The 12,117-nt window shown below is 42.8% G+C and overlaps 1 protein-coding gene across 2 annotated transcripts in view; it reads left to right on the top strand.

Moving 5' to 3' along the window:
* The window catches only part of AGBL1 (AGBL carboxypeptidase 1), an 843,774-nt gene that overhangs the window by 398,859 nt on the left and 432,798 nt on the right, over positions 1–12,117 (top strand). For both annotated transcript variants that reach the window (XM_045448714.1, XM_045448713.1), the window contains exon 19: positions 3,284–3,413. In XM_045448714.1, the coding sequence (XP_045304670.1) occupies positions 3,284–3,413 (130 nt within the window). The remainder of the gene's footprint in view (positions 1–3,283; positions 3,414–12,117) is intronic.

Genomic DNA, 12,117 nt, shown 5'->3' with positions numbered 1-12,117 from the left:
TAACAGCTTCTGACAGTCTTACATTGGCCCAAGTTCTTCTGCAAGTTTACAAGATTATCTAATACAATTAAATAATCTCAGGTGCTCTCCACCAGCCCCCTGTGCACTGTTTCACAGCCCAAAGTCCAATTAGCAATTCATAGTGTTATTGCCTTGCATTTTTTCTTAGATGAATTCCTTTCTTCTTAGTCTCATTGCTTCCCCGTTTACGTTTGCTCGAATCAACTGGTAATTGAAACTGACCACAGCCTCCTATTTGGGGTTCCTAGCCAAGATTATCTCTTCTGATCAACCTGAATACAGCTTCATTATTGTTCATAAGGAAAGAAAAGTAGGATGAGATGAGGAACCAATAAATATAGTGCAACACTGCTGTATACCCCTGAACATTACAGGTATGGATGAAGATAGAAGTACAGATAAATATGGAGAGGTGCAAATGGATATAGGTATGGACATGACAGATGTAGACACGGGTAGAGATTGAGTTATATAGACACTTCTCCATGGAGATATCATTTCATTTGATGCCCAAAATAATTTTCGGAAGCAGTTTAGGCATATCTATCTATCTTTATTTCTCTCTCTCTCTCTCTCTCTCTCTCTCTCTCTCTGTATATATATATATATATATATATATATATATATTTTTTTTTTTTTTTTCCCTTGAGAATATTGACTCTCAAAGAGACACCAAGTCCCCTATCTGCTGACAGAGCTGAAATTCGAGACTGGGACTTCTTAACCCAAACCGAGGGCTTATTCTGATTGCAGCACAAACTTTACTTTTTTCTGTTTTTGGAACTTGTAATCTGGAATGACTTTTTTTGCTATGTGGTGGCCTATGAGCTTTTCCCACATAGACATTGCCTCTGTACTTGGTCTCCATGGAGCATATGGAAAAAGAGAGTTGACATGGAATTGATGGCTACTGGACACATATAATGTCTGCATTTTCTTTTTTTTTTTTTTTTTAATTTTTTTTTTTCATCGTTTATTTATTTTTGGGACAGAGAGAGACAGAGCATGAACGGGGGAGGGGCAGAGAGAGAGGGAGACACAGAATCGGAAACAGGCTCCAGGCTCCGAGCCATCAGCCCAGAGCCTGATGCGGGGCTCGAACTCACGGACCGCGAGATCGTGACCTGGCTGAAGTCGGACGCTTAACCGACTGCGTCACCCAGGCGCCCCTGCATTTTCATTTATACAAACAGAAATGCTTTTAAGGGGTCTTGACTGATTTCATCACTTTAGATGTTACCAACAGGAAAAACAAAAACAAAAGCAAAAACAAATCCCTAGTGTTGATGCGAATCCAGGTCAAGTCAAGGAGAGTCACAGAGCAGTTAGGGTCTTGAGGATCTGGGATATTTTACTGCAAGTACCTTGATTTGAGAAAAGAAATTCATTTAAACACAGCAAATATGCTCAGGAGCAAGTCTGGGGACACCTGCTTCTTTCTGTCACTATCAGCATGAAAGATCTCCTTTATATTTTACCTCTATCCCTGGTCACCAGGCGGAACAGATAAGCCCTATTTCTGTATGTCATGGCTGTTAAAAAGAGGAGGGGAGAAAAAATAGCAAGAAAGACACAAAAAAGTCAGAAAGGAAGATGAAAAAACCTACCATTTCTCAAGTCAAAATATTTTAATGGCGCGATCGGGATAAATGATTAATCTAAAGGTTTTTGGTTTCTAGTGAGCTGTAAGAGGAGGCTGACAAGCAGCAGGAAACTAATATTTAAGATAATTTCAGAAACACGAAGATGAGAAAGTGGTAAAAGAAGGAGGCTGAACCTTTTTCCTTCCACCTCCAAGATTTATTGAAAATAGTGATTAACAAAAAAAACAGCACACACACAGAAAATGTATCCGGTTCTACATTTGAAATGCTAGTGCATTTATTCATTCCAAATTATTTACTGGATACCAACTCTGACACAGTTACTATATTAAGGTTTTGATGGGAAAAAACTGACTGTTCCTGCCCCCAGGAAGCTCACAGTCCAAGGAAAGAGATGTAAAGATAACTAAAGAACAGTAAAACCTCACCCAAAATGGTTTTATGAGAACTCGGGTGAAGGGGATCCCTGGATGCTATTGCACCAAATAGGAGCAGAATGGGATGTCCTGGGGATCAGAAATTTCCCTGCAGTGCTGATCCCCTGAAAGTTGCAGGAGTGGAAAGGGATGGAGCTGTGGGGAGTCCCGGCAAAGTGACAGTAGGCACAGTTGCTCAGCGGGATCTGTGACCAGTTTGATGGGTGTGGAGTATGGAAAGACCAGGGCAGCAGGGGATGTGGGCTGGGGGTGGGGAAAGGCTGATGAGGATGCTGTATTGCTTCCCCTCAATTCCTGGCATCTCTCTTGTTAGCTCTCTTGAGTAAGGAGCATCTTAGCAGGACTGCCGGGGGCTTCCCCTGAGCCTGGGGGTCTCTTGTTCATCTCTGGGAGTCTCTTTTAGGATGATCTTACCTGACAGCTCAGATTCTTAGTTTTCTTTCCTCTGAATTGCAGTCAGCACTATCTTAACCAGCTGTGTCAACTTTGTAAAGTAACGTGATACTTTCAAATGTGGACGTCTCCATTTCCCAAATGAGACGATGGATGATTCTGAGCTCATTTCTAGTGCCAGCATCCCATGATGATGTCTTTGAAAAAGATACTCTGGCTCTCTGGGTAAATGTCAAGCATTCTGTGTCATTTGTATGGATAGGGAGGAAGCACAGTGATAGGAGAAAGAGCCTTATGCTTTTTTTTAGAGGCAAATAGACCTGGATGTAAAGCCTAGCTGTTAGTTTTGTGATCTCAGGTCATTTATGTAATCATTTCTAAGCTTCAGTCTCTTCATTGGGATGGAATAATATCCACCTGGCAGAGTTATTGGGCCAGCTGGAAATATCGTATATAACACACCCTGCATGACAGATTGAGCTCAACTTAATTATTTGTAGAATTGAAGGTCCCAGAGCCTCGAGAAATTTATCGAATTCATTCTCTGTGGGGAACTACATTTCCCAAATTTCGCCCTAAAATTGTGATAACCCAATATTAAGTCAAAAAGTCAAATATGGCTTCCAGTTCTTTCCGGGACTGTGAATAATCACAACACTTTGGGAGCTTAAATGACAGATCTGCAGATTTCTGGACATCTGCAATTGATGCCAATTGGACAGAAGTCAGAAGGACATTGGATTCATTAGTTTGTTTGTCTTGTCGAGCTTTATTTTCTCAAGTTATTTTCTTCTCAATGAGTATTTATTTGCTTGTTTATTCCTGCAGTCACAGATGCTCACTGAAAGGGGAGGATTTGAACAGACAATGGCTCTCTCCCAGTGCCCATCTCCAGCCAACAATCTACCATGCCAAAGGACTCCTGTACTACCTGAGCAGTATTGGCCGAAGTCCCAGGGTGAGTCACTTCCTTGTGCCTCTACACTCTTGGCTGGTTCCTTCCATCTTTCAGGAGGCAACTTCCTTTCTGTCAAGGAAGGAAACCCAGATACCAGCCAAAGACCTGGGTGTGATAAGCTTTAAAGAGGGATGTATTCATTTCCTAGGGCTGCCATAACAAAGTACCACAGACTGGGTGGCTTAGAACAACAGAAACACAGTCTCTCAGTTTTCTGGAAGCTAGACATCTAAGATCAAGGTGTCAGCAGGTCATGATATCCTGAAGGCTCTAGAAAAAAACCCTCCATTGCCCATTCCTAGCTTGCACTGTTTGCCAGGAGCCCCAAATGTGGCTGGTGGCAGCTGATCTATCTCAAATTTCTGTCTCTGTCTTCATATGGCCATCTTCTTTCTGTGTGTGTCTGTGTACAGAGTTCCCTCTTCTCCTAAGGACAGCAGTCACTGGGTTAAGGTGACCTATTAGAGACCACCATAATAAGTATGACCTGACTACATCTGTGAAGAACTGTCTCCAAATAGGGTCACATTCATAGGTACCGAGAATTCGAGGGAGAAGACACAATTTAACCCATCATAGGGGCAAACCATTGGCTCAAACCATACTCGTTGGTGAAAGCTGTGCAAAAATTGCACTTTAACCCATTTTTCTGTTTTTTCAGTTATTGGTCAAGAGAGAATATTATTTATCTATTAAGTAGTGATTGAAAGAAATCCTCTAGTTGTTAATATTCATGTTCACCTAGTATATATTCGATTCCAAAGATGATTCTGGCGCTATTCCAGGTACTTTTATACACAGGCTTTACTCCCAAGCTTATAGCAACTGCAAAATTGAAGGAAAACAGATGATAGACAGTCTGGCCCCCGACTTACTGATGGTTCCACTTACCATTTTTTTTACTTTACGATGCTGTGAAAGTGATTCACATTCAGTAGGAAGCATACTTCAAAGTTTGAATTTTGATCCTCTCCCAGGCACCTCTTTGTGTTGCTGGGCTGTGGCAGCAAGGTGCAGCTTCCAGCCTTTCAAACGATTTGGAGGATAAACAACCCATACACATACCAGAATTCTGTACCCATACAACCATTCTGGTTTTCACTTTCAGCACGGTGTTCAATATAATTACATCAGGTAGTCAACGCTTTATTATAAAAAAGGCCTCGTGTTAGATGATTTCGCCCAACGGTAGGCTAAGGTAAGGGTTCTGAGCACATACATGCAAGATAGGTGAGGCGAAGCTACAATGTTCCTAGGTTAGATGTATTAAATGCATTTTCAGTGTGTGATATTTTCAGTTTATGATAGGTTTAACAGGTTGCAATCTCATCATAAATTGATGAAGATCTTTATTAGAGACAAGAGGCCTAGGCCCAAGATTAATGAAGGAGGCAGTGGTACACAAGTAACTGTAGGAAAATAATCATTTATTGACTACAAACTGTGAACATACTCTCTGAAAAAGCATGGAGGGGCATATGTCCAAATTTAGACTGCCTGCCTAACGTAAGGAACTTTTAAAATAGTGTGGATAAACTTACAGATGGGTCAAGCAATCACCTCTACCATTAACCACTTTTTGAACATATACTATGTGATAAAAACAGTGGCACATTGGGGCACCTGGGTGGCTCAGTTGGTTGAGCATCTGACTCTTGATTTTGGCTCAGGTCATGATACCAGGGTCATGGGATCGAGGCTTGTATCAGTCTCCATATTCTCTCTCTCTTTCCCTCTGCCCCTCTCCCCAAAATACAAAAATGAAAACAGTGGTTCATTCAGTAAATATCTATTGAAATAATAGATGAATATCTAGTATAGAATCTTACTGGTATCTCAAAAAAATTAAGGGGTCAAGTGATTTCCCTGAGGTCACCAGGAGGTATATAGCAGAGTTGGCATTCGGTTCCGACCTGTTTTCCACCCTGCAACCCAATCTCTATCACTTACTCTTTGAGAGAGAGAGAGAGTGTCCCCAAGACTATCCTCAGGTTCACTGATTCCCTAGAAGGACAAACAGAACTCAGAATTTCTGTCGTGCTCATAACTGTGTTTATTACAGCGAGAGGATACAGATTAAAATCAGCAAAGGTAAAAGGTACATAGGGCCGAATCCAGGAGACAGGTGTGGATTTTCAGGTGTGTCTGCTCCCAGTAGAGTTGTATGGACAGTGCTACATTGTCCAGCAGTGGTGTGTGATAACAGGGATAGTATGCCAACCAGGGAAGCTCATCTGAACTTTGATGACCAGGGTTTTATTGAAGCTCAATTATAGCCATGGTGCCCCAGATGTCTGATCTTAGTTACTCAGTCTCCAGTCCCTTCAGAAGTCAAACTGACACTTAATGGTCCAAGACTACCACCAGAGGTCACATTGTCAGCATCAATCATCTGGCATGGCCCAAGGTCCAGGTAAAGAAAGACACTCTTAACTAGCAGACTATTCCAAGAATGCCAAGGTGATCTACCAGGAGCCAACCAAGAGCCAGACCTTTCTTTGGAATGTGTAGCGTTTAAACACTTCACACTTAGCAAGTCACTACTGCAAAGAGAATAAAGCATGTCCTTTTCCCTTAAGAATCCTTGTTCTACACTGGTCAAAATGTGTGATATTTTCATGCTAACCCCACCCCACCCCCCCGCTCCCCATCTAAGGAAACACTTGTACCTCTGTTGTCTTCCCTCTAGAAGCAAGTTCATGGCCTGTACAGCAGAACGCCAATCTTATGAACAAGGCCTGGAAACAGTGTATTCTTTGAGAAAGAAGCCTTAGCCTCTGTGAGAAGAGACAGAGACTTACAGGGAAAGAGGTCCTTACCTGACACACAGTTAAATATACACGCATTCAACCCATAGCAAACAGGATTCCTCTCTACTCTGACAACCTCTAATTGAAGAGCAGAACATTTATTTTACAGCATGACAGGTGAATGCCTTGTTTTAAAATATAAATAAACATTAATTAACTGTAAACACGACAGCCACAGACTTGTTTCCTGCTGGGACCATCTGAGAGGTGGGTGAGAAACAGCTGAGTACTAAATGCTATTCACAGTATTACAAAACTCTCTAATGGGCTCAGCATCACCTTTTAGTTACCCGTGAGGCTGTATTTAACCAGCTTCCTGCTGATAGCACAAGCACTGCCACTCGTCTGTACTCAGGTCTGTCCTATACGGAGAAGATTTTCATGGTGTCCAGATTGACTCTTGGGCTACATGGTTATAGGTTAACTGTGACCCTGTCCAACCTCTAGCTCCTATAAAAATATTTACTGAAGCATCAGGAAGCCACTTTCTGGTGGCTAGGAGATTTAACCAGTTCTAGATGGTACTTAGGCATTTGCCTATTGGTGAATAGAATAATATGGACTCCCAGAACCAATGAGAATGTGAGATCGTGAGAGAAAGCAGTATCCTGATACTGCTGAGGGTTGCTAAAAACCAGACAGGTCATCCAGTTTATAGGCAATATGACAGTATTTACATACAGTTTCATCCTTCCATCCATCCATCCATCCATCCATCCATCCACCCACCCACCTATCCATCCATCCAACCACCCATGCATCCATCCATCCACCCATCCATCTATCTATCTATCTATCTATCTATCTATCTATCTATCCATCCACCTACCCATCCACCCATCTATCCACTCATCCATCCGTCATCCATCAATCCATCCATCCATCCATCCATCCATCCATCCATCCATCTGGGCATTCATCCATGTGCCCATTCCTTTACATCATGTGTGTAATCACTGGAAAGGAAAGGGATGACCCCACCCCCCCCCCTTTTTTTTAAGAGTCTATAGTTTACTTTATTAGAAAGTGCAGTCAGGTCTGCAAAGACACCAAGGTAGTACAAAATGGTAAAAACTGCAGCAAAAGTTCATATGAGTTGTAGAAACACAAATGAGGGATTGCATCATTTTCCCTCAAGGTTATGGAAAAACTGGAGACTAGAGATGCCACTTAAACTGGGCTTAAAATATTAGTAAGGGTTTTGCTTCGTTTTTATTACAGTAAGGTAGAAAAGTATTCTTTCCTCAGAGGGTCTAAGGCCTGCCTGTGATCTCTTAGATCTTGTGCCTTGTGAAATTGGTGTTCTGTCAAGTTTTCAATACTTGGGATCACTGCATGGGGAAAAGGAAAGGAAGCTTCTCATTAACTGGTGGCATAGATTCATCTGATAGCCCACAGATATTATAGTCTCTTTCCTATTTTCTTGAGCCTTTATTTTCTGTCTCTAATTTATGAGAGGGTCACAAATTCTCTTCCAGATGTTGGATTCAAAGCCCAGACACAGTAAATATAGATATACTCACACATTGTAATACTATTCAGAGAAAAAAATACAATAATAAACTGAAATTTGCAACAACATGGATGAATTTCAGAAGTATGTTGAGTGACATAGGCTAGACACTAAAAAGTACATGCTCTATGTCTCTACTTAGGTAAAGTTCAAGATCGAAGAATCAGAACATTGATTGCCTCTGTAAAGGGATTCAATAATAGGGGCCAGGAGGGAACTATTGAGGTTAGTAGAAATGTTCTGTATCTCAATTAGAGTCACTTACACCAAAACCCATTGATTAAAGACTCATTTGAGGTCTATGCATGTCACTCTAGGTACATATTTACCTGAATACAAAAAATTAAAGGTAAATAAATCAAAGCATAGTCACAGGGACTTTGAAATGCAACCAGGAAGCAAAGGGTCCTGCTTATAATGAGACCGACCGGCACACAGGCATGCAATTCAAGCCAAGGAAGAGCACACAGCAGAGTAGAAAGCTGTAGAAGAAGATCTATTTATTAGTCAGAAAGGTCCAGCCAGAGAAAAGGCATGCAAGCAGAGAAGCCCGAAGAACAGACAGCCTCCACTGTCAGCTGGTGGGAGGCATTGAGCCCATTCCACTTTGTAGAACTCCCTACCAGAGGTAGGAGGCCTGAGGCCTAGGGGGAGACAGGCATAGCTAAGGGGAGTGGAGGAAAGCTCTCAGGCTCCATGAGGTTTCCAGAAACCCAGGCCACAGCCTCTTCCAGGCTGCTGTGTTGCAGCTGGCCTGGCCCCTGTGCCACTGCAGAGAATCTGGGCTTCGGAATTAGGAGTGCTATCGATTCTCATCCTCTTGGCTCTCTCTGTAGGAGTGCGTGCTGGTAAAGGGATTTCAGTGCTCTTTGAAGAGCTCATTGATTCCCACTTACAACTTAGACAAACTAGGCCGCCTTCTGCCAAGGGACAGGGTGGGCATATTTTGGTTTTATCTTTCTCTGGGGCCCAGTGGAACAGAATTTTTAGCTACTTAAATGATTTTCTTGGTCTTATACTGTCCCTCTGGCATATGTTTTGAGTTAATCAGCTTCTTTTCAGAGACAAAAGGAGAGAGCAAAAAGGGATGGCATGTGTCTTCCTAAAACCTTGTCCCCAGAGCCTCAAGATACTCTATACACACTATTGATTTTATCTCCACTTTATTCCTCAGAAGTGGCAGAAGGACAAGTGTTATTTTTGCTTATTTTCATTGATTCATGCTAAGGTACACATCTAGAATTCCCCTCTTTTCCTGTGTAAGGATGTGGTAAGGAAAAAAAAATCTTGCTGCCATAGTTGGGAAATGGGGAGGTTCTGGGTGAAAGAAATTTAAATTTGATTCCATATTCTTTTATTTAAAATTGTTCTCATTCTATCAGAATAAAGATTAAACAGTGCTTCTCTAACATACCAGAAGTCATGTCTTAGAGGTATTTTTATAGGCACAAGTACTCCACATTTAAGTGAATTGCTAACATTTCTTGCATAAATTTATGTTGAAAAGCAGAGAATTTTTTCTTCTTTCTCCCTTGCTAGTATCTCTGATATACCTTTTGAGTATTACAAAGCTGGAAATCTGGATTCTCCATATGCCACAGGGAAGGCCAGTCAGATTTTTCAAAGAAGTTTGAGCCAATTCCCTATTTTTCATTTTTTTTTGTGAGCAAAGCTGGGAGGTGGAGTGGAGGGGAACACAGGAGGGTAGTTGCATAAACCAATGTGAAGGTGCCTCTGCCCAGAGCTGGTGGGATGGGGAGAAGGCAAGAAATGCGTGAAGACAGGACCAGATGGATGAGCCACACTGCAAGATTGTTCTCCGTGAGGGTGGGCCACAGGTAAAAACAGGCTTCAAATGAAGGCGTTGGAGACCTGTGCTTCATCCGTTCAATACATATGCTCAAGGAGAACTTGAGCAGGCCAGCAATGATCATGGCCAATGGCATTGGACACAGAGCCCAAAGCACTAGTCCCAGAAAGTAGGGGTTGCCAACCATAAAGCACAGTTCAGTCTAGGAGGCCAAGACAGCCAACAGTTCTTGAAGACAGGAATGTACATCAGGAAACTGAGGCAACCTCCTTACATGGAGTGGGTAAGCATGGTGGTGGGTCAGCATTTATACTCTGCCCCCTGGGTTTATCCAGACAACTTGGACATCTGCCATGGGTCAAAAACATTAGTCTTGGCCCCACCTTTGGGGAAGACATGAGTCCCAGTAACACTTCTGCACTGATTGGGATTGGCACACAAAATGGGTATATTAACACTCCTGCCTTGAGAGCCTCAGTACCTGCAATTGAGTGAGGCAAACAGTAGGGGCCTCACCCATGCTGACAGGTCACTGGGACTGTGTCCAAAGGTGACAGTCAGGCTGCTGCTTCTCTCCCTTCAACCTCTAAAACTGGGGAAGGAAGCAATTTTAACTCCTGAGGAACCTCCCAAGGCCTCACTGTTCAAGTGCCCTGCCAGGGTGTTAAGCTTATTGCTACTCACAGAGGGCCAGCCAATCAGAGACAGGGAGTAAAACTCAGCTAAGGTGAGGCCCCAGGGTAAGCCCGGTAGCTCAATCTTAATTTCATTAATTGACAATCTTGTTATACTGCTCTTTAAAAAAAAAAAAGTTTCTTTTTATTTATTTTGAGGGAGACATAGAGAGCAGGTGGGGGAGAAGCAGAGAGAGAGGGAGACAGAATCGCATGCAGGCTCTGCACTGTCAGCACAGAGCCCAACACGAGGCTCGAACTCACGAACCATGAGATTGTGACCTGAATTGGAGTCAAAAGTGAGAGGCTTAAACGACTGAGCCACCCAGGCTCCCCATACTGCTCTTCATCACTGGTACATCCAATGATTTGAAATATTTTATTGTGTAAAATCTTTGGAGCCCAGACAGATCGGAGTATGAGATAGAGCATCTCTTTTTAATGGGTGGCCATGGGCAAGCATTTAACCTCCTACTTAGCAGAAGTTGAACCTCATCTGTAAGTTTGGGTGATATCTTCCTTGCGGGACTTTTATACTGACTGTAGATGTGCATAAAGTCTTACGGTGTGACTGGCACATATCAAGCAGTGTAATTAATGGCAGACATTAAATTTATTATTACTTACAAGAAGGGTGCTACATACAAAACAGAGTCACATATTAGACTATATGTTTTGACTTAATTTATGTGGGCACTTTCAATGTAATTAAACTATCTTGGAACAAAGGACAATATAATGCATAACACTGGGATGTCAGAAAACCTCCTCTGGCATTTCATAACATGTAGTAAAGGGTCCCACGCTGGGTGGTCTCCTAACTGGTTAGTTATTGAAGCATCTCCTGAGTTTAATGTGAAATTATTCACCCCACACTAGCCATGGGAGGGGGTCAAACTGACTTGTAAGTAAAGGTTGCTTTTGCTAAGGCCATGTTGAAACTTTAGCCCATAATGGCCCAATTTAAGTAGAAGTCTCTCCCTTTAAGAAAGGGAATAGAGCATAAAATCCCCTTTTCAGATAGTTGTAGGAATAAATTCTGCCCAGGCCCCCTGTGGTTAAACTCAGCCATGACTGGACATTGCTCTCTCTCAGGTGAAACACAAAGGAGAGAGCATGACTGTCAGTAAAAGGACTGGAAAATTTGGTCTTGCAAACAGGGCTCTTGGAGGACAATTGAATATGCCACCAAGATGATTTCCCTCATAGAGATGTTTGCTGCACTCAGGAGCTTGGGCTGAATGCTGTCCGCAAAATAATGTGCACAAGTTGGAATCTCCAGGGCTTCAGTGAGCCTTGCTCGGTTTAATTGGAAGCATTGCTGTTTTGGGTTTTCATCACATACCCCAGAATTTGCCTTCTCACGGCTCCAGCCTCACCTTCATTTTCCTGTGGCGGTGGCATAAATAATGCAGAGGTCTCACTGCTGGGAAGCAGGAACGAGACCCAGATGTCAGGAATGGAAAACACAGCAGCCTAAAGCTGGCGGAGCAGAGCAGTAAACACAGTCAGGGATAGGTGAGCTGTGGGGGTAAGAGTCAGCCAGGGGAGCTGTGTTTGAGATGGGGGTTAACCTCTTGCATAAGGGCCCAATTAGCTTGCTGTGGACCAGGAATAGGACTAGGGAGGGAGGGGAAAGGTGGGGAAGGCATGTGAGGAGCATAGTAATGTGGCCCCGAACAGCCTCTTTGTTGCCCAAGAAATGATAGAACTCATGTTGTGCATGAATTAAATTAACCTTGCAATTTGGCTCAGACAAGAGTTCATTGGAAAAGGTACTGGGGAGATGCATAAGGGCCTGATTTCAGAATCGTAATCCAATCAACACCATCCACTTTGCTGGTGGAGAAAGCGAGACACCGGGGAGTGGGTTTAGCCCGGGGTGAGCAAGTTCAAA

Source organism: Leopardus geoffroyi, chromosome B3, assembly GCF_018350155.1.
Source record: "Leopardus geoffroyi isolate Oge1 chromosome B3, O.geoffroyi_Oge1_pat1.0, whole genome shotgun sequence".
Taxonomy (NCBI): Eukaryota; Metazoa; Chordata; class Mammalia; order Carnivora; family Felidae; genus Leopardus; species Leopardus geoffroyi.
This window is presented reverse-complemented; position numbering and strand designations above follow the sequence as displayed.